The sequence below is a fragment of the Harpia harpyja genome, chromosome 10 (genome assembly GCF_026419915.1).
Source record: "Harpia harpyja isolate bHarHar1 chromosome 10, bHarHar1 primary haplotype, whole genome shotgun sequence".
Lineage (NCBI taxonomy): Eukaryota > Metazoa > Chordata > Aves > Accipitriformes > Accipitridae > Harpia > Harpia harpyja.
Window position 1 is genome coordinate 25,869,226 of NC_068949.1, and position 24,095 is coordinate 25,893,320.

At 42.1% G+C, this 24,095-nt stretch overlaps 1 protein-coding gene across 2 annotated transcripts in view; it reads right to left on the reverse strand.

Moving 5' to 3' along the window:
- Positions 1-24,095, reverse strand: part of ARHGAP22 (Rho GTPase activating protein 22) — a 158,261-nt gene that overhangs the window by 101,839 nt on the left and 32,327 nt on the right. For both annotated transcript variants that reach the window (XM_052798981.1, XM_052798980.1), the window contains exon 3: positions 22,678-22,765. In XM_052798981.1, the coding sequence (XP_052654941.1) occupies positions 22,678-22,765 (88 nt within the window). The remainder of the gene's footprint in view (positions 1-22,677; positions 22,766-24,095) is intronic.

The following is a 24,095-nucleotide window of genomic DNA, read 5'->3' on the forward strand; positions in this document are numbered from 1 at the left end:
CAAACTTCAACCTTCTACATGGGTTAAAAGAATCAACCAGAGGAAAGATTTATACCATTACACAGGACTGACTTAGAAATGTATTTTCAGAATAAGTAAAAAAATCATGGCAGGGCCTTTAATGGGCTACCCTTGAAAGAAGTCCTCAAAATGTTTGTTAGTATTACATACTCAGATTTTGGAAGATTTAGTGGCCACATGGTTCTGCAGACAAAGTACAGCTTAACACAGATACCTCTCTCAACCATACCAATTCTCAGAGAATGGTGTGGCTTCACCAGCGTTGGCAGGTTTACCCAAATGTGCAAAGCTGACACAAATATACTTTGTTCTTTCAAGCCTGAACGCAATATGCTAGCTGAAACACCCACTGTTTGTAGAAGCTCTCCCCAAGAAGATAAATACAATTTCACTCAAGTGAATGAGGTGACTGGATTTATGCCAGGAACTGGGACAAATGCTTTTTGATAATCCCCAATTTAAGCCTCCCTTCCTCAACAAATTAAGAACAGAAGCAAATGAAAAAAAACCCCATGGTATTTCCAATCCAAAATTCAGGGGTATTTTGCTCAAACTGTTTTTCCTGAGCCCATCTCTAAGAGGAAGAGTAAGATACTGGCATCAGGTGCTACTCTGAGAATATGGGCATAGTCAACTCAGTAACAGACTGAAATACTAGATACACCGTTACCTGACCTTTCCTACTCCTGACATATCTCCTGAAAGGGAAAATTCATTTCAGTGTTTATCTCTAATATAACTGATATTGATATCACCTCAGATCAGCATGCTTTTCATTTAGCTTTATTTTTATACTGCATTCTTTAACTTCACAAAGCTTACGTATATTGATAAACTTTACCCCGATACAACTGCGATGCAGACAACAGCCTCATATTCACCAGATTCCCACGAATGTGTTTATTTCACCTTTGTCTCAAAACTAAAATGTATGTGCTAAGTTGCTACAATTTTTGGAATCGTACTTTCAGTGTAGTAATTATAAGGGTGCACTTTGCCTTCCTGAACTTTTGCACAAGAAATAACTTACTTTTTTTTTTCCCTCCTGTTTTCTCTGGTATCCAACTTCAGAGGATTTTTGATTACTGAAAGAAAATTATCTTCAGTTGTCAAAAAGTTAAAACATTTAAGAGTTCATTTTACAAACTCCAACCAAGCATGTTAACGTTTTTGAACATTATTCTTAAAAGGAGATCACTTCCTACCGAGAAAAGGTACACTTCTCTTTGGGCTCACACATCACCTGTTCTTAGAGCTCCTGAATCCAAACTACAAACTTTCAGCAAAGCAAACAGGATGTCAGCAGCAGATCCCAAAAGGTAAACCTATGCAGCTGTCACCTTGGGAGTAACTAACAATCCGTATGGAGACAGAAGAATTACAGTAGCTTCACGTGGGTCAGAGACACTGCCTCTGTGCCTCCTATACCAGCCTCTTCTAGACTCCTGGGAGCTCGACCCTTCGGCAAGTATTCACGTCTGTCAGGACGTAGAACAGGTGAGGAACGACTCTGTCAGCTAATCCTATTGCCACACTAACAACCTTTCTGAAAAAGATACCACCACTCCCCCTCCCACCAAGCTTCACTTGTTAGTAGAGAAAAAGAAGAAATGATGAATTGTGTTTTAAGCATCAGATCACACCCAGAGATAATTTTTAGGTTTTGTTGTCGGGGTTTTTTTGTTTGGGCTTTTTTCCGTTTGTTTTGGTGGTTTGTTTTATTTTTTTAAATTAACCACAGAAGAAGCGACGGCACCTTCCGAAGGACTAGAGACTGAACACCGAACACAGGGAATAAACGGCTTCGCTTCCCGTTCCACTTTGTCCTGTTGGAGCAGACGGCAGTTCAGACCGCCGCCGCGGCCCGGGCTGCAGAAGCAGCCGGCCGGCGGGTCCCGAGCCGCGCTCCCCCGGCGCTGCCAGCCGGCACCGCCCGGCCGCCCCGCCGGGACGGGAGACAGCGCGGGAAGGAGAGGGGCCGCCGCCTCGGTTTCCCCGTCACCTTGGAGGGGGCAGGTAGTTACCTCTGGGCTCCTCACCGCAGCCTTTGCAGCAACGTAGCCCCATGGCAGGTGACAGCGTCCCCCTCGCAGCCCCGGCAAGCCCGCTCCCTGCCAGGCGGGGCCGCCGCCAGCCTCCCGGGTAGCGGGGGCTGCCGGGCCCGGGCTCCCAACAGGCTACACGCAGGGGGCAACGGCAGGTTGGGGCGCTGGGGCTCCCCGCCTTCGTCGCCCGTATTTCTAGCCGGCCTTGGGGCAGACCTCAGCGCTTCACGGCTCTCTCCTCCCGTTAAACTTCACCGGCTTATTAATTACACTCACCCTTTTGACGGGGCGAGAGCCACCAGAGGCTGCTTTATGTGAGTGGCAGATGCTCCCTCTCAGATGGCCGGAGGGCATCAGACACCAAACGTAAATCTTCAGTGTGCATAAAAAGATACTGGGAAAAGTATCCCTTGCAAAATTATGTCAGCACAGGACAGGGTCGTGTCGTATGCCCTCCCCCCAAAAGAGTAAACACTTCACCATGTATCTCTGGTTGTCTCTGCAGAGATCCTAAGGACTGAGAGTTACAGGGACCTTGCATTCTTGCAAAGGTCAGCGTTGCTCTAGCAATATTCAGAAGGCTTGTTTAAACACTTACTTCTAATTGCATTAACCTAACTAAATCACTAGCCACAACAACAAGATAAGAGTTTTGTTTTGGGATAAGGAAAGAACAACAGCCCTAGAACAGATGTTTGCTGGTTCTCTGATCATTCAGTGTTTGTTTTCCAGACCCCACAGCACTTAACTTAAACCAGCAGGGACCCGGCTTATTGAAGACCCACTGCCCAGAAGCAGCAATGCCCTAAGCATTGCAGCATAGTCACATAGCTTTGTTTTATTCAGCAACTCGCAGGCAAACGGGGTGCCTTTGTAAAGCTTGCATCAAGTGTTGAGTTAGATGTTACAAGACAGAGACTGAATTATAAAGTCTTTTCCAGGTTGGGCACCGCAGAAGAGAATGCCCTGACAGCAGTATGCAATGCACAAAAATTAGAGTGCGGGTAGAAGGGGAGAGAGATACACAAAGAGAAGTTTGGGGGGTGGGGGAGCGGGCGTGGTAACTAGGAGCTATATCATTAAATATAGTTCAAATACCAGAAACAGCCTGAACCTGAGGCCTGATGAGAATCTCCAGCTTCTGCTCCCATACATAGCCCAGCCTCTTGAGATCAAACCAATTCTTCAGACTGGACTTCCAGGATAGAAACTGAATAAAACGAAAGATAGATTTCTACTGGGTCTCCCATCATCTAAAAAATAGGGCTATGATAATGTGCTACAAAGAACATTCAGCTGTTACTGCACACTTGAGCCATCCCAGATTATGAGCATTCACTAGCACAAAAACCAAACCAAACCCCAATCCCACAGAGGATGGAAGACGGACAGGGCAGCAAAACTTTTCCATCACCATCAAACATGTTAGAGGAAACTCAAGATATTCTTGCAAGAGAGCTGACGGAAATCCAGTGTACTGGCTTTGCTGGTACCAACTTTTTCCTCTTGGAAAGAGGCATGAGAACTTATCTCAGTTGTTTTGTTGAGCCTCTAAACTTGTCAAACACCACCAATAGTTTGTAGCTACTCAGAAATCATCTCTTGTGAAAATTGCTACCTTCCCCTTGTAAAGCAGCAGATACTTCTCCTTCTTCTTGGCTAGAGGGTGACCTGATCTCAGAGAAGAGGCACATAAACCACCTGCTTGAGTGGCTGGCCACTCTCCTGGCAACACCCCTCCATTTCATACAAAGCAAACTCCAGAGAGCCCCCAGCAGGGGTAAGATTTGCACATTCTGGAAAACTCACACAAAGTGTTTACTAATGATGCTCTCAGATTAGCGGTAGGTAAAAATGTGTGGAGGGAGCACCCCACTCTCCAGCTGTTCCAGCCTGGCAGCCAAGTCAGCTCCATGGGGATTGTTACTAGATGCTACACCTCAGAGCAACCCCTCAGACTACCTAAAAGTTGCTGAAATTCAAGCATTTAAGAAGTTTTAGGACTACTATGTACATCACCTCACATTGACAGATAGAGGCTGCTGTGGGGTTACGCTCATGCTTCTTTTAAACAATCAAGCTGACAGTTTCAGTTAAGCTTGTCATGAATTTTTGCATTTCTATTACTGAAACATTACAATTCTAAGCTCTCTTTATTTTCACAAAGTACTTGGAAAGCTGACAAAAAAGTTTGTCCTCCCTTTTGATTATGTTACATTACGTGAGGGAATTAAATGGTCCCAGATGAAAATAGCTGAGATTCATTTACTGCAATAACCATCACCATGTATTTAAGAGAATAATCTTCAGATGCGTTCATTGCAAGAGGGACACAGAGCCTCTGATGTCCTTACCACACCGACATAACGGGACATTACCCAAGAGTATCACTACATAAAATGGAGTTAAAGAGCACTTAGCCCTTCCCTCACTTTTGCTCTGGATGGCAATAATTACAGTGAAGTGCAGCAATAAAACAAGCCAATATTGACAGCTTTCAGAAAGCCATCCAAAGTTTGCATATGCGTGGACCATCCATGCTTTCAATTTCACAGAAAAATATAAATTTTATCCAAAACACAGTAGTTCTTCAGCACTGGTTTATTAAAAATGGATGATTCATTTAAGGAAAATCTTCACTGTATTGGTGACCTTGATATATGTTTGTGTCAGAGGTTTGAGTGAAAGACTTTGGAATACACTCAGGAAACACAAAGCCCTGGGGAGGGGGAAATCATCTCTGTAGCTAAAGAGTTGTTCATTGATAATTCCATCAAAGAAGTGGGAGTGGGAATGTAGGAATAATTCACTGATTAAATGTATGGGATTAAGTACAGAGACCTAATCTGTAGTAAAGTAAAACACTATAATCACCATCACTTTCATAAAACCTCCTTATGACCTGAAAAAAATCCATATAAGCAACATAAGCTACGACATACATGCTGTACATACCCTCAGTGCACTTTGCAGATCATCTGTCATTTAGCTTTAGAGGGCACACATTTTGCTTCTTAAAACTTAAGCCAATACGTGTCTGTTGTCAAACATGCTGCCAGTCCAGATACTGCCAGACAGAAGCAGCTAGCAGAAGCAGCATCTAGCAGGAGAACAGGCCAGCAAAGTACATCAATACAAACCAGACACCTTACAGGGGAGGAGGGGACCCCAGGGAGTGGAGGCGCAGGAAGCCGTTTTGAGATAGCTGGGCAATGTTTGGGAGATGCAGAAGCCAGAGCTGTCGTCCCATGGGAAATTCAAGATTCTTCAATGATTTCTCTTTTGAATGCAGTCAGGCCCAGGCAGATCATCTCAGAAGTCTGCTAATGAAGGTAAGAGTGCAGAACTGCCACTCAGATCTTTTGCCTAAATATAAAGGCAACCCTAGAAACTCTCATTCTAGACCCTAACACATTGATTGTCTGATACAGATACAAACTCTGCTCCTGAAGGGTTTGAAGGCTTAACACAAGACAATATCACAGAGATAGCCAAACCTGTCTGCATCAAACAAAATTAAGGTTTTATAAATTTTTTTAATATTATATAAAATGTATTTATATTTACACACACTGAAAATTTCAAGTAGGTATTAGCTTATTCCTACAATAAAAGTTGGTTATGCTTGCACTTTTCCAGCAACAAAACCCACTTACTCTGCAGTAAGATTCTCTGAGACTCGTTATCTGTTAATATACATAACTCATTCTGTACAGCAGGAGCTGTTCAAAGTGGGATTTCTGTAATTCTTAACAATTTGACCTTTTAGATCTATGGTTAAAACCATGCATGTCTTCTCCTTAAACTGTACATACCAACTTTAGACTAAGATTTATAAAATCAGGAGCCCAGAGTTCATGTCTAAATCTTGATTTCAATTACTAAGCAATTGCCTGATCTTTCAAAAACACCAAGTAATTAGCAGGTCTCTGTGAAATGAACTGGTGCAGACCGAGTGCCCTAAGTTTTTCCGAATAACCAATATACTTTGCACATTTTTTCTCCAGCCATAGCTCTCAGCTTCACCGTCTGAAATTCTTGATTTACAGTTTATACTCCCTCCCATTTCTTAAGAAATACAAGAGTGTATTGGCTGCCACTGAAAAGGAAAGCTGGCTGCTAAACACTGTCATGCGAATGATGAACTTTCCTATTTAAGGACCAAGCTGAAGATCTGGAAACCAGAGGTTAAGATTTCAGTTAAGCCAACCACTTTTATTTGGGGGTGGGGGGTGAGTGTGATTAAAAAAAAAATGCAAGAGAGTAGAGAAATATGGTATTCTATTTCAGTGATTCATTCCAGATGTGACAGCTCACTGATGGCTGAAGGTATTTATTTTTCATTCCCTTACTAGGAAGCAAATGGTTTTTGTGGTTCCCAAATGTATCAGAGTTGCATCTCTAGAGCAAATGTTGCTTTTCATACTTTTAGACACAAGGCAGGGATTACAAAGTTTGGGGTTTTTTTTCCCCTCACCACCCCCCCCCCAAAAGCACAAACTGGTCTGAAGAACACAAATGTTGGCAACACCTTGCATCACTAATATGAAAACAGGTGAACTGTTTCATAGGGAATGGATCTGAGCTAGCTAGTACAAAGCAGATGCACTTGTGAAAAGCTGACAATTTTTACTAATACCCATGTTCAAAATCCAGGAGAATATGTTAAAATTTTCAAGTTTGGCCAACAAAAGCTTGTTTTGTCTGAACTGCAAAGTTATTTATACTATGAGCTTCCCCATACTGTTCAAAAATCTAAAAGTCAAGGAGCTGGTAAACTACAGACTTCCTCTTCAGAAGTTAGAGGCTTTCTAAAATGGCAAGTTTGCTTTTTATGAGAAATTTGATTTAACCTGGATTATTCCCTTACTTGATTACCAAAACACATGGTGAAGCTCAAGTAAAAGTGACTTGCCAGGCCCCAGTGGGAACACCCTGTGACTCTCCACAGAATCCTAATAGTCATTGGATCTCAGGAAGAAAAGAGAATATTTTGGCAATGTAATAACACAGGTAGAAGAATACATTACAGTCAAGTCTTAGTTTGTATATCTCTAAATACTGTAACTCCCTTAAAGACCTACTTCACCTCTTATAAGAGCCTAAAACTAGAAAGTGAGTTTTCTGGGCTACTATTTAGTAATAAACTGACATGCTACCTCCCTCAAGGCTTCTTTCCTGTGAGATCAGAGAAGTCTAAACCATCCTCCCCTGACAAGCCCCTGCCTCCATTATCCCCTGCCCCTAAAAGCCCAACCCTCCAAATACACACTTCTAATGCCTTTAATATAAACTGTGAAGGAAATGTTTTTGCAAACTCCAGTTCTCCGGGCTGGTAAGACTCTGAAAAATAACCTGCTGAGAAAAGAATCAGACCTTCATGGTTTAAAGGAACAATTTAGAGTTCATCTATTCCTCATGGAAGACATTGGCACAGAAGAACATGAGTTGGATGTAGATAAATCACTAGACTGTATGAGCGGTAGGTACTGCATGGAAATACACATTTTGTACTCGCACATTGCCTTTTCCCAAGTGATATAACACCTCATTCCCATTACCCAGGCTAGGCTAGGCTTATAATATGGCACAGTTCTGTTAAGAAAGGGCTTATGAGCTTAAAAAAAAAAAAAAAAAGGCATTTTAAAACACAAGATTAAGAGTCACCTAACTGTTTGGTCAGGAACAATATTTCAGAACATAAAATAATTTGCACTGGCATTTTGACTTTTTTTTCCATAGCACTAACCATATTTTAAAGAGAGATTCCCAGGTGTCCACCTTCTTTATTCCTTCCATTCAAATAACGACTCTGCAACCTAAAGCACTTGTTGAAATGAAAAAGGAATCCCATGAATTCTGATGGACCATCTGTTGTATGTGAAAAGCTCACAGCTTCCTAAGCAAATTCAAACCAGAAGAATTTTAGGTGCAAGCATCAACAAAGGAAGAAAGCTTGGAAGTAAACTCCAATATACCTTTAGCCACACCATGCTAGAGAGTAAATCCCCAGGTCTTTGTTTTGGGGGCATTAGCAAGCTCTTAGGGTTCTGGCATTGAAGTACCAAGGAAGCATGAAAAATCCCTGACTAGTCAGCCTTACCCATGGGCAAAGTCCCTTTATAGTGAATCTTTTGCACCTGGTCCTGGCAAAGCTGATGTCCTTACTGTTCCATTTTTGTTGGTAGAAAGACAATGCGTGCCCTGATTAAAGGAGAGCGCTAGGACAGCTCTTACTGCTGTGCTTTCATTGCTTTCAGCAGCAGGTGAGCACACTGGCTGACATCAGTAACTCTTACCTGGCACCACACACTAGTTCTCATTGGTGGCCATGCATCCATAGCTGCTCTTGCACACTTCACACTGACTTAGAGCCCAAAGGGGAAGATCAGCTAAGCACACAGATTATAAGCAGCACAGTTTTATTGCAAGTATCTGAAAGCATCTTTAAACTGCTGTAAAAACAAGAACCCTTTCCTAACAGATCCCAGTGTACACAGAGAGCCAACAGCCTACTATTAACATATGCAAGTTCTTACACTTACTAACTTCAAAGAACCATTGCTTCTAGAAGAGAAAGGAGGATCTGCTTTGGCTCACAGACACACAACTCTTCACCAATTGAAGAATCTTGAGATAACGGCAAAAAGGTCTGAGAGGGATAGGAAATATCTGGACTCCTACAGGCTGGGATGCCTTTGCGGAGGTGATTAAGAAACAACTCCTTATGTGTAGCTTAATCATGCTTTCATCAAAGTTCCTGAGACCAAAGCAGAACCCTGTGGTGGTATTAGCATTACAGCTGAAGGCAGAACTGTGCTTTCCAAGAGGAAATAGCTGTGACCTCAAAGTACTGCTAGGGGAGAACACTGAATTCCCTCTCACTGCTCCTCCCCAATCTTTATGTATTCCCTTCAGTAAGACAGTCACCCTACAGATCCACAGCCATATTTATGACACCTTCCACAGACCTCCACCAGCTTCACAGAGGCAATATTTCTCTTACCAAACATGATCATAGGCACAATATTTCCATTTGTACTAACTTTCACTATTCTCTGCTATAAGGTGTTTGGGTCACAGAGCTAACTAAAAGTAGGATGTGTCCTTTCATGCTCTGCAGTGTCAGCAACACATGACACTGATGATCCATGTTCAAGACCTATAAGGACATAGGGACAGAAATAAGTTGCTGAACCCTGGTCTGTCCACTCAAAACAGACCACAGGAAATTTAGTCGGGAAAAGATCTTCTGCTGAACCCTCCCAGAAGGCATCATTTTGACTCTCCGATTCATGTACAAACCACATGGTCTCAAAGCAGAGCCTTTATGGCCTCTGCAGAGTGGGAAGATTCTCACAGCAGCATAGCTAGAAGGCTGCTAATCTTTGTAGACACTTATATTTGTGTTAAGAAAAGTAATCTTCCTCCATGTTACACTAATATGCCAGTACAGGCTTTCTTTTGACATAATTATACCAGTACAGCATTCCTAATGTGGACGAGGCTCTTCATCTCTCAAGTTAGCAGCTGCCAGTGTGCTGATAAATCCTCATATTAAAATCCACAACTCCAAATCCAGGAAAGCGACACAATTTGTACAATTACCCTTCAATGCAAAGAATGTATGGTTGGTTATAACAGTCTTTTCTCATGGCCTCACAGACACTCCCTTTTAACACTGTATACTTTTTATTTCATAGCTCTTTTCTTTGTTATCTCAAATTCCTCCTGCCCCCTCCCCCAAATTTTTATAGGCGTCAGACAGCTGGTGATTAAAAACAAGCCCTAGAACTAACAACAATGCTTCATCAGTTCAGCATTATATATAGCATCTCTGGTACCACATGGAGGCATGGATATCAACATCTTCTTAAATGGACTTCAATTAGATGAGCAATAGTTTATGGATGTACAATACACTGCCTAATCCTGCAGTTAAATACATATTTCTCCTCTGGCTGAGATTCAAAGCCAGACGCTGAAAGAACTCATATGCACTGGGCTGTGCACCTGCAAGAACAGAGATAGAAGACACAAACTTAGAGAAAGTAAACATTTAGAGTCTGTTAAAAGGAAGAGTTCTATAATTACAGGTGACCTGAACTTTGTCTTCCTAATGGAAGAAATCAGATCCATTTCAATTAGAGTGCTTGAAGAAAATTAGGAAGATTAAGTTTATCAGAATGTGCTACACTAAACAGAACACAGTCCTAATTCCAGCTGCCTCACTGTTTTTATACAACAGTACCTTTAGCAGGGCCCCTGTGATGGGCACCGCAGAGACACTGTGAAGCTTATATTAAACTTATGAGAATAAAGTTGTTGTAATGCCACTAAATTCAACACAGATTAGCCACACTTCTGTAAGTGTTCTCAGCGCTCAGGATATCAAGCTCCTTTTAAAATCTTCTTGAAAAGAAGATGGAAAACATTAGTGCAAAATACAGCTTTTTCAGCTTGTAGTCATAAGGAGCACTTTTCAAGATCTGGTATTTTACACTTGTTTAGAAACAGACTGCTAAAATAATAAAACCAATGTAATTTCTAGTGTCACTAATATAAACACAGAACTTGAGTTCTTTACTGGCATAGCTCAGGTCTAGTAATACAGTGCAATGTAAAATTAAAAATGGTATGGCATCCTCTGCACAACAGAGGATACATCTAGGCATACTTATGCATGCCCCATAAGGGATGCTATACCTAGGTAACTAGCACAGGGAGTTAAAACTATTCCTGGTGTGTGTGGGTATGTGTGTGTGTGGGGTGAAATTATCAACAGAAAAGTGAAACACAGCCATGCTGGTTAACATAAAGCTCTTGGGAAGGAAGAATTGCTTCCAGTGTCCTGAAATGCATGTAAATCCAATACCCAAGCATCTACAGGATCCTATCTGATAGAAGAGCTTGTATCACATAAAATCCCACACATTGCAGACATGCCAAAGATTCCACATCCATCCCTTGCTTAATACATTTCTTTGAACAACAGGAACTGATGACTGATATTCTTACAATTTATTAATTTTAAAACAAACAAAATGAATTCCTTAGTTTCCCACTCTACTTGACAGGGACACTCTGAAGTAATAAAATTGCACATTTCATTTTTTATGTGATTAGTGTCGGTATTTCTCTTGGCTATACCAGGGAAATGGAATTGTTCTGCTTGTTTCATGTTTTACCATTTTCATGTTTTACCATTTTCATGTTGCACTTGTTCTTCAGAGCCTGCATTTTCAACAGTTCAGATCTCAGACCAATTTGTTTCCCTGCACTAACCTGCATCTTTTAAAATTTATTCATAAACATCAAGCCCAAGAGGGACCCATGTGATGACACAGTCTGAGTTCCTGCATAACACAAGAGAATCTTATGAGCAAGTTCACAGTCAGGCATATATTTTGTGAGCAACCAAGTTGATAGGACCCTACTCAGGGGTAAGGCTAAGGACAGGCATGTGTGTAGGATAAGAATTGGAAAATCATTAAAAAGAAGCATATAAGTCACTTCAATACCCCAGCCTTCCTCCCCCCCTCATCATACCTAATCAGTACTTTGGAAATACTTAAAGTAGCACAGGAAGGCTAAAGAAGCTTTTACAATGTAACATTAAGTTCTTGTTACTTTATAGCATGATGACTTACCTAAAGTATAAATCTTAAGTGTTATGCCCGAGGCAATACATCTTTGCCATATTTCCTCCTCCTCCTTATGAGGTTTGGAAAGCCCAGTGCAACCTGGTTCTCAGTGATAGTACGCTAGTTATCCCTAAAGCATTTCAGACAAACACAGAGTGGGTTTTGCCTGTGAACCCTCACAGCCGTTTGACAGCGGGCCAGCTACCACTTCAAACTGGCATCAGTGCATCATTCAAAGACACAGTTTCATAAACACCCCAGATAGCAGTTTCCCAATTATAATTCCTTTTGGATGCTGGAGCAGCACATTATCAGCTTTGCCTCCATTGCCCCACATACCTTTGTGTGGGCTGTGTGAAAAGGAAATATGTTTTATTTTTCTTACCTATGCTCCCCAGAGTGACTTCCAGCTGGTATTTTCAAGTCAGCATATTATATTGCGCAGTTAAGCTACCAGCACTAACAGGTACCTCAACAGCATCAGTGGTACAGCCTTGCAGGACTGTCAGTAGATAGTGTGTTTTTGGATGATGGTTCCCTCTCTACCCTTTAGATAAGGGTTTCTTTAAAAAATGTGTCAGAATTCCCTTCTGGAACAGTCTGGGGAGCAAATATTTCAGTTTCGTTCACTTATCTGCCACCCTTCATTGGTTTAGAGACCAGTCCTGCTTCTTGTCCTCTTTTCAGCAAGTACAATGTGACTGATGCAGTTTCAGAGTGTGTGTGTCTATATTCTGCATAGCCTTCACCTGCTGCACACACCACAGAAATCAAATCCACAGCATCTCAAAGCAGGCAGGAAGTCAGAGTAAGCCCACGAGTCATTAAATGCTGTAGATGTTACAGCAGTTCTTTAATGACAACAGCAGGAGCACAGCAGGTACGCAAGAAATTCAGTTACTGCTCCCTGTCCACAAAATTTTACATTTAGAAACAAAGACATGTTTTCTTTATTCTTGCTATTATAAAGCATGAACTCTGCAAGCAGATACATACATCCACTGACAGGTTCGGGATCCACAGAGTATTAAAAATAAAATTAACGACCTCAACAAAGAATCATCATCTATCCATCCAAAATTCAGCAATTTACTTCTAGTATCAGAGCTAAAGAAACTGCACTCAGCAGACATGCTGACCCTTAAAAAGCTCAAGTACAGAAGATAAAGAGGAAAGCAGTCCCTGGGAACACTGAAGGGAAAGAGTGAGCAACACTGACTGCATCTCCAGCTCACACAACCAATACAACCCTGCAAATTAATCTGAAGTGTATTCTATCTGTAATTTAACATGACTGTATCAGATCAGCTAGGGACAAGAATTAACCCACTGAACTGCACAAGGCAAATCAGAAGAACTTCAAATAAAGGGCCCAATCCCACATGACTTAGAGATCAACTCACCTCAGTAAGACTATTGAGCTGATAAAACATTTGCGGAGCAGGCACCTATAAGCAGTAAACCTCCTTTTAGCTTGATGCTTTCTTTCTTCATGCTGATGTTGACCTCTAATACTTATTTTTACTACAGCTAGAATTTGCTGTGTGCTATGAACTACATTGCCATATATCATGTGCCTTATTTTATTTTACTTCATCATGCTAACCTACTAAACTAGAGTACTTTTTTAGCCTCAGGGATCCCAAATATTACATAAATCTTGTGGAGAATTCATCCATCCTTATTGCAAATGGGAACACAGCTGCTTCTGGGGCTGAAAAAAGCTTAACCTGCAACAGCAGCACCAGAGCACACAAACTGCAAGACAGCACTGAGAACTTGATGTTTCACAAATTAGCAAGAAATATAGGGAACGTACTATATAACTGATTATGTTGACATTTTGATAAGTATATCTTTATGGAACAAAGCTGTTCTTGCACAGAAATGCTTAAAAAAAATATCTCTACTAACCACACATGCCTTAGGGCTTAATGTATTATCGTTAAGGCAGAATACTCAATAGTAGAGCTTACTCTGGAACAGCTCAGCAGGAAGAATTCAAAATCTTACCTAATTTACACTAAAAAGCCTACCTGTTGGGATCAAATGATGCCTTGTACATTCCAGCAACAACGTGCCATCATCTTATAGAGCCACCTTTCTATACCCAAAGGGCAGCCTACACAAAATGCTATGCAGACAATTTGACTTGGAGGAATACAATGGGTTAAAGAGAGTTGCTCAAGAACAGTCAGAGATTGTCTTAATGATCTGCACCAGCAGAAAAAGCTATTCATGAAACTCCTTAAGCCTTATGCTCCTTTCCCAGCAGACCTCATGCTGTTGCAATTGAAGCTGTAAAAAACAGCATTCTTGTTGAAAGCCAGCACATACATTAAAGACAGCTAGGTGCTACTGATCAGGGATCAGGTGCAGAGCTTCTCCTGGAGATGCAAATTCCAGGATAGCAGAACACATATGCTGTCACAGCCCATTTCCAGGCCTACGTTCAACTGCCCAGGGCCCTAGAGCACTAAGGGATGTAGACAGTATAACTTGGGAGTAGATCAAACACTTCTAATGAAACAAAGGCAGGATCTTGTTTATTTCATGAAGTAGGATCTTTGCCTGCCAAATGCAAACATAAGCCTTGGGCATTGCATACACTAGGGAAAAAAAACCAAAGCAAAAAGCAATTTACAGGCTGCAGGTGCCTCCTGATGCCCTTCAAGATGTTTTAAGTTGATAACATAAGGTAAGCCAAAACATTCTTAACTATCAGAGAGCCTCATAGCCCTCAGGGCGAAAGTGGAGCCTAGTAACCTTTCTGTGCAGAAGTCTGGATGCAGTCTGAAGACCTTCACCAGCAATGAGTCATTACCTTAAGCAGACAATAATGTATTGGTCAAGTTGTAGGGATACACCACTGGAGTGAACACAACACTGTTGTAATCAGTAAGGTTACATGAATTCAGAGGGCAAAGTTCAGTCCCTTTTTTCATGTCCTCTTTTCAGAAGCATTCAGTGACACGGTACCGTCAACTATTCAGGGAAAGTATGGATCAAGAGATCAGTAGCAGAGATGCCTTGCTTGCAGAAGATTTGAGTTGTTAGTGTCTAACATCTGCATGAGGGAAACAAAAGCCTCCATTAACTTACTCAAATAATAGTTGTTCAACTCAAATCCATTTATTTAAGCCTAGAAATATTGGCAGCTGATTCATACTTCTGTTGATGCTAAATGAAGTTGTCAAGGTCTGGACAGGCCACAAAGACTATGTTTTCAGCTGGACAAAAGAATTTCAGTGGAATTAGGAAAGCAGTTACCCTGAGGAAGACAATTAGTATCTTTTGGTCTTTCTGGCAGGTCCCTAAAGAGCAATGCAGTGGGAGATTTGATCAAACTCCTTCACCCCCACACCCAGATGGAAGACACAAATGCCAATTCATTAAAACTGGGAAAGTCTGAAGATATATATTTTGAAAAATAAGTTTAAATCAGGCTCAGAAAGGGGGAGGGGAAAAACAGTCAGACAGATGCCACAAAAATAGCCAGTAACCCCTGGGTCGGTAGGTTAACCCGAAATAGTGGAGGCCTAGGTTCAAGCGGCTTCCCCACACAGTCATTATTGTACATGTCTATATAAAACATGCTTTGCTCTTCCATAACAAATAAATCTTGTTTTCATCTTAAGATAAAATGGGCAAACAATTTGAACTTGAATGTTTTCAAAGACTGTTGATTTTGGCACCTGTTACAGCGGCAGAAAGCATTCAATTCCTTATATCTTGTGGGTTTAGACAAAGACGCTCATAGCAGGGCAAATCTGCAGAAATGCATGCAATACTATATTCTGTCTACAGAGCACAGTGTTAACTTCAAAGGCTGGGCAATAACATTGTTAGGGAACTCTTGCTTGCTGATTTGCTTTTGAGGAGACACCAACGAACAATAAAGAGTGGCCAATTTCCTCTTACAGGATGAACTCACACTCCTCAAGTGATTCAAGACATATGCCATAACTGACAGCAAGTGTCCAAGCACAAGGTGGAAAGAACCAGCACCATCTAGTGCTCAGGAGCAGACAGAGCAAGCAGTACATATGGAAAAATGCATCAACAATTTTTAGGCATGAAGTACAGGATACACACTTCCAAGGACACTCAGGCTGCACTTACCTTGCACGTAAAAAGAGACACTGCAGCTGCCAGAAGCCAAGCAGATGTGCCTGTCATTATCTTAGTGCTAAGACTGCATTACCTTGAAGGTCTTCAACTGTGAGAGACTGAAAGAGTTAATGTCTCAAACACTGTGGTGGGGCAAGTTCTGCTTAAAGATAAACCCTGCACAGCAAGGAGCCGAGGTGAAAAACCCATCAGCTCAGACATCAGCAACAGGAGGGGGAGGGCGTGCTGGAGGGTGCACAGGTCCCTGTTCTGATAAGCTGTTCTGATACAAAGATCAAACAATGGCCACGTCTACAGGGAAGGAGAAGTTATACCACAAATGACCCCCAAGCCCAAAGGCTCACAAACTGCTCATTAGCCTGAAGAGTTCGGGTGCCCACCTGAAGGAGGGGCAAGGATGATAAAAGGACACAAACTGAAGCCCCGGGTGTGCAAGCCCACCAGGACTGGACCCATCAGCTGACTGGACCAACGCTGGACCCAGGACTGGTGAAATCTCTCTCTTCCTTTTTCTCTGTCGTCTTCTCTCTTTCCTTTTCCTTTTCCACAATCCCTACACCTCATCCATTTCAAGACATAAACCACTGACCAAATCTGAGACTAAGAGTGGATCCAGCTGCCCCTGGGCCCTTCTCTGAGGAGGAATCTAGAAAGCAAGGGGGTCTGCTCTGAACCTCGTGACTCAACAGGAGGGATCTCCTCATTCCCTGAATTGATGTATATGGTTACCCTGGGTTACACGGTTTACAGCAGCAGTCTTATGCCGATTCCTGTTGTGAGAATCCCTGCCACCTACTACCATGCCTCCCCGGTTCAGTTTGCTTCTGTCATGAATAAAATCTTTAACTGATTGTTTGGTGTCATTTCACCTTAATTTAGCCCAAGGGAATTTCAAATTAACCACGACGCCCTGGTCTGTCCAGTATGGGTCATGACATCAACCCAAGCCATAAGGTAATAATAAACAGTTTCCAGAGACTGTGACTGCAAAGGCAGCATCCAATTTTATCATTCTGGGCACTCCTTTGGAAAGACAGCTCAGAGAAGATATTTTAGGTCTCTCCCTCCTTAAAAAATGGCAAGTCTATCTCATGTTGCAAGACAGTTATCACTTTTAGTGATATACAAATATTTGCATGCCCTCAGCTACACTCCAGACACCCAGAAGCGTTAAACACAGATCAGACAGTGCCCTCCACTGCAAACCCAAGACCATCAATCTTCTCCTGCAGGTCAATGCAATGCCATGGACACTCTGATGTCTACAGCTCTCACTTGCTAAGTGTTTCCACAGCGCACTGCTGAAACTACATCATCTCATTCTTTCTAGTAGGACCCAAAACTACTTTATTTTGCTGCTATTTCCCTAGTCAATATGCCGAGTGCTAAATCCCAGAAACCTAAATAAAACCCTCAGATATCAACATCATCGTGTATTCAGATACGCACAGTCACTTATCAGCTGTAGAATTCAGGAGAAAATTTAATTATCAGTGGCAAACTCAGTTTCCTGCTGTTAGTAAGAATTGCCATTTGCATTGAATAATAGAGAGCATGGAATGATTTTTAATGTCTGAATTTCTAATTTCCCCTCCAGGTATTTCAGTTACACACCATCTCAACAGGAACTGATATATAAAGGCCACAAAAATAACTTAACTGGTGTTGATCACCTGGGACACAGAAGCATAGCCCAGACTGCTTTGTAGGAATCATTCAACCTACTGGGACAAGACAAACAAGCTGCCACTCCAGCTGCTCTGTAAGACACTACCAATGACACTGATGGACTTCCTACAGAGCAAGTAGTCAACAGCTACTGTCCCTGTAAGAGTCTGGACTCCCACCTTCTGATTCTGCCTTTTTCTACTTGTTGTATAGCACAAACAAGGCAGTAAAATAACTTCTACATAAACCCTGCACAGAAGTTCCTGGATGAGGCATTTTACTGTGCCCCAGCCTAACTTCTGGCAGAATGCAACCACTATTCCAACTTTCAAGGAGTCGCTATTGAATGCGGGTCCCTTTCATAAGGACAAGCTGCCTATATTGAGCTCAGTATTTATAATTGAAGGGCATGCCACAGAGCTCTGACTTCTAAAGTTTTGAAAATTATCTTCTACATGTGAATCAAGCATAGGCAGTCACCTTTGCTCTGGCTGAGCCTGCAAAAAGCCTGAGACAACAGTTCTGAACAGGACTGAACTACCTCACTAAAGAGGGGGCTGGCGGCATTACACAACTGGAACACAAAAACCAACCTGAAGGTGCAGTTTTCATCAAGCTTAGTTGGATCGACCTGAAGTCCAACTGGTTTGAAAACTGTTTTATCCAGTCATAAGAGCTGAAGTGAGAAATGTGATTAGATATTGGAAGAAGCCAAGAGGTAAGGGGGAAAGCAAGATCAACCCCTTCAGCAGCAGTTTCCAGTGAAATCAAATTAAACTTATCACAAAACTGCACTCTTATTTTCACAGAAAGACCCAGCTAAGAGCTACCACTGTTGACCTCAGCAGAAAGCACTGTGGCAAGAAACAGGAACTAGCTGTCATCAGTGATAAGGAGGCACCAAGATGCGTACCATGAATTTTGGTCAGGAATTTTTCAGCAAGGCTGCTTTCAACCATAACATATCAGTTTGTTGAAATAGAAAAGGGCACATTTTCTTTGGACAAGAGCATTACTCTAGGATGATTTCACAGTAAAAAATGAAGCAAAACCATCTTTCCCAGAAAAAACAACACCATAGTAGTCACTAAGGGTACTTGCCCACTACGCAAGTGACAGATTCAGGTTCCTGGTCTAAACCCAGTGGAACAGAAACTTGGGTCTCCTGCATCACAGGAGAGGATGTTAGCCAAAGAGGTACCATGTAATCCGTAGAAAATTTCTTGTTCATGTTTCTATCTTTCCACTCTTACTCTCCCTGAAAAGATCAATTGAATCCGTTCTGAAGCAGAATAGAAGAATCTTCTTAAATGTCACCAAGTTTTCTACAAACCAAAGCTATTCTCCTATCAGTTGGTAATAACCCTTGCCATACCTAAAGACAACACTTTTCACCTCCTAACTTCTGAACCTTTTTACCACTCCAGTCCTTGACTCTGTAAACCTCACTGTATCAGAGAATTATCTCTGACTCTGCAGAGAAACTTGAGCATCTCATCTAATAGTGCTGCAAAGACCAGAGAATAAAACTAGGCAGACTATTGGCCACTGGGCATTAAAAGCATCAGCTTCCTAAAAGGTGAGACCTCAGGAGCATTTAAGCCATCAATATTCCTTAAGACATTCTCAGAGATCAATCCCTGTGCTTCTTACACACTGTATTACACCACTCTGAAATGCACTGTGACCCCAGGCTAATGCATGGTTGCCTTGTTGCCCCTAGTAATCAGTCAGCTGCTGTTCCTGTTACCAGATTTGGACTCCTCTTCCAAGCAACAGACAGTGGTTACTTCTATCCAGAAATACCATCTGCTGTGTGGTGATTACCCCAAATGGTTAAAGCTTTGCACCTGACCTCAAACTACCCTGATAATTTTTATAAAAACATCCCCCCCCACCTGCTAATGTACACTGGAACATGAGATCAACTTGAGCCTGCAGCTTACCCTGCCATTCCACTTTGAACTTCACTAGCTGTGAGGGATGAAAGCATGAATGGGTTAAAAAGGGTCCAGAAATGTACATAGTTTCCCCAGAACAGAGGATAGAGAACATCTCTGCCAAAGGAAGTATTTCAGGAAGTCCTGCCACCAGATCTAACACTAGTTTGACTGTAGAACTGTTCTGCAGTCTCTCATGTCCCTAGTTAACCCTTCTCCCAGCTGCACTATACAGCTTAGAAATGAACTTGATGAAACATGAATAATACACAATGCCCATCATTAGTTCTTGTTACTCAGCAGAAAATCAATACATGCTCTGTTACAGCGCAGGACATGCTGTTACTCTAGTCCCTGTGCTCTGAGGAAGCAGTTCCCACAGCCAAGCTTTACACAGCCTGCAGCAGGGGAAAGGTGGGATGATCGCAGCAACAAGGATGCTGAAGGCCTTGGCTATTGATGACAAAATAGGTTTTTGGAGGTAACTGGTACCACAAACTTTAGAAAGCTTTGGACATTTCACTGCTGGGAGATCTCAGCCTCTCCTTTTTGCCAGATAAGCTGGTATCAGGACACTGTGGGAACATTTTAGGAATGCTGCACTCTTGTTCTTAATTCTGTTAGTTAAAGCTCTGCTGCTTACAAGCATGGTAAAATCCCATATCTATATTTACAGCTATGTACCTGTATTCACAAGATCCCTAACTTAGTTAAGACAACTAAAAAAAAAAATCTCATCATCCTGATAGAAACTATATAGTCCTAGTTTACAGTGGGAGAACTGAGGCACAATTAGGCAGAGATATGATCATGGCCATATATCCAACACAGGGGAAAACAGGAAGTCATGGAAAATAATTATTTGGGTCCTGCAAGATCATTTGTGCTCACCCTCTTGCCTGGCATCCACTTAAGAGCTGTTCACTATGTCGGTGTTCTGCAGGCTGGCAACCACGCAGAAAAGAGTCATTTCAGAACACGTGCGAAAAAGAAAAGGCATTTATGCCAAAACCAGCACAGAATAAGTGTACTGTGAACAGAATGGGGAACTCTTCAGGCCAGATTCTCCAGTGACGTCTGTGCCGAGTCACATTCTGTATTGACTGGCTATTTATAGCCTTTTTCAGTACTTGCTATCCACGTAGCAACTAAACTTGCTACAAACGTGAATGGATTTAGCTCTACAAGGCAGGGAAACCATCCCAATTTTGCAGGCAGGACAGTAGTGCACTAAGATTGAATTGTTTTCCCAGGGAACACAGAGAAGGGCAATGTCAAAACCACAAGCTGAACATGGATGTCCTGGGATTCGCAATTATGCTGCGAACAGTGTCACTTTTTTCCACCCTTCCAGGTAGCCTCTTTCAAGTAACCACATGGCATTGCTTTACCAACTCCGCTGAAGCAACAGCTACCTGCAGTTCATGACAATTCTTTTGCAGCCTACAGTAACATAACCTGACAGGTTGGGCAAGAAGTGAAGAATGACTGTTTTCCCACCTGGAACCAGAGAACAAACTCAAATCTGCAGGTAACTCAACCAAGCCAGTCTGTGGCTCAGTTAATTATCTCAGATCACTACCAGAACACATGGGATCATCCACAATCACAACAATCCAAGTGCTTTCACATCCCAGGTCCACAGTCCTTTTACAACAGTATGGTGCACAATCTTTGGAAAACAGTGCAGAAGATGTGTCACATTCAAACAGTGAATGCCACTTCCTAGGAGATCTTCCATGCAAGCAACACTGAGACCAATGCCCTGCTGTTTGTGGGGCCCTGCCTATGAGGGCACAGTGCAGGATAAGAAAGAAGAGCCATTAATAGATAGTGTGCAGTGATAAGGAAGAGAAACCAAAAATAAATCTCTTCTCCCCGAGCAGCTTCCTGTCTGTCAAACAGAATGCTGTGACTGAGTTATTGTAAACCCCCACCTGCTGGTGTAATTGAAAACCTTGCAACACTGCCTGTTCTCCCACTGCCTGATACTGTGTCAAGAGGTCTGTGCAACACAGGCATTTTAAGCCAGCCTGATCAGGGGGTAAGAAATACCCCAAAGACACAGGTAAAAGCACACCTGCCTCAACAGTAACATTCAACTACAGGAACAAGTGTTCACTGTGTTATCCATTCCATTTAAAAAGAGAGAGGGGGAGCGCGTGGGGGCGAGTGCGTGGGAGGGAGCGCGAGGTAGCCTAATGTAATTACTTTTATCTACCCTATCAACACCACCAACACTGTGGGAAAACAAACAATACTAAGAAGCATGGACAGGTAGTCCATGCAGGAGAAACTGGCCATGAAGTAAAGCATGACTGAGTCGGTGCACTCACATAATTTTTACCATAGTCATGTTTGTCTCCCTCCTTGTTTCCAGAAACTCAGTCTTCACATAATGCGAGATAGCTCTGGAAGGACTAACCCAGTTCATCTTTCTCACTCCTCTGATCTAACACCGCTAATGGTGCAACAGCTTTCTCTGTAGATCCGGCCACCTGAAACTACCTCTAAAATATACTGCATTCAAATCTATGTACAGGGACGGTCCTCTCCCAACTACAATCAGAACTGAATAAAGCGAATACAATTGTTCCGTATGCTGCAACAGGGAAGTTAACTCTAAATATACCCTGAAGATACCAAGCCAGTCCACAGGAAGCATTTACACAGCAGCTAAAAGGTTTTCAAAGGTTTTACATTAAGACTATGTTGACAGATCATTAGATTTTCTACCTAACAAAATTTCAACCTCTCTTCCATAGCAGGTCATCTATTGTCTTAAACCTTTTATCCAAAAGTGAAACATTTTGAAACTTTTTTCTTCCCCACCCCGAATTGAAAGAAATTAGATCCAGATACTGCACACCCCTTTTCTGTAAGTTCTGTGCTGTGCTCTGTGTTAGCTTCTCCCATAACAACCAGAAAACCACATCAGCTTGGGAGACCCCACAGCACTCCAGGCAAGGAGCCCCCTCCAAACAGAAAAGTCAAGGAGCATTATGCATCTCAACTACAATTTTCATGAGGTACCACAGCAGCAGTTATATCTAAAACAAAGAACACCAAGTAGCCTGTCAACTTTCGTTTCCCAGTCTCTCTAGATAATCTGTCTAGTGTATCAGAATGCTAAGAAGTTAAGTGATTAGTACAGTTCAATTATAATTAATGACAACCGATGGGAATGAGATGATGTTATGTTGAAAGTACAAGGAAATGCTGGCCTACCTGGGGCAATTTCAAAGAGATGTTTCCCTGGTTCATCGGGATTAGGTGGCAGCTCATTCACCTGATTGCCTTGCAGTACTATCAAACCCTGTAAGGGACACAAACACCAGTGAAAGGGGAAAGGCCATGAAGAGTAAGGAAAAGAAGATAAACATGACACATATAGGAAATTTAAGCCCCACTCTTCCACTGAGCCCATCTCCTTTCCACCCTTCTGAGCAAGAAAGATTGAGCTGGTCATGAACCTGCCTCACCTGTCCTTTCTCTCACACTGGACACTTCTGGTCAAATAATCTTTCCTCTGGAATAACAATACTCTGAGCACGCATAGGTGACTCTCCTTGGTTTCCATTACTCATTGACCTTTGCGAAAGTTTCATCTCACATTACATCTACTCTTCCTTCACCCTTTAATTTCTTGTTGCAACCTGCAGCAATGAGGTGGCTAAAGTTCTATTTCTAAATCTTTATTTCTGCAAATGAAGAAAATGGCCTGTTTTCCAGAGATTCTCAGTGCACAGAAGTTCCCAGGGAGATACTGGAGGAGAGCAGCTGATTCAGGTTTGCAAGGCAATGGGACCAATCCAAGAGACTATAGTTTCCCTAGCAAGAAATCTGAGCCCCTTTACTTCCCAAGTTCAAATGCTGCCAGAATTCAGATTCATTTTCACCTTGACCCTAAGCACAATTAACACAATGTATTCCAGTTCGGGAATTCTGCATAGCTGGTGGCATAGTATCTTCAGAATGAACAAAATCATCTTTATCTATAGAAATGCTGAAAAAGAGATCACAGGAAGCTCTTGTCCAGTAACACAGGTGGAACAAGAATGAACACACTGTTTGGACCTCATTGTTTCTCCACTTTTTTTAGTTTAATCTTTGACATTTTAAAGGGTTTCCAGCTAACATTCTTTAGGACATACACACAATAAGAGAGATAAAAGGCAGTAAGAACCGGGACTCCCAGGAGTTAGAGCCACGAAGACTGAACTGCCCTGGAATGCAAGCTGGGTCCAAACCATCATTTTTGCTGAGCAGAAAGAGAAGAAAGAAGTTGTTTCAGTCAGTTGTTTCCACACATATTTCTAGTAAACATGCACAGTTACATTCTCTCCAACCAGTCTGGCAACAGCCAAATCCAAGACATATTGGAGCATCATAACATTTGTAATCAAAACAAATACCAGTTACACTCTTTGTCAGCATCCAGATCCAAATTACTGAGTAATACAATTAGTGTTTCATGAGACAGACAATCCAGGATTTCAACTGATAGAAGACAACCCATCACATGACCTTTGCCATCTTCTCCATAAAATAGAGAAGCCAGTTGTGTTATTTTTCGTTACATCTGTTATGGCATAAACTTCCCTGGCTTTGTCCCTTGGTAATACATTTTCCTACAGATGCTTTGT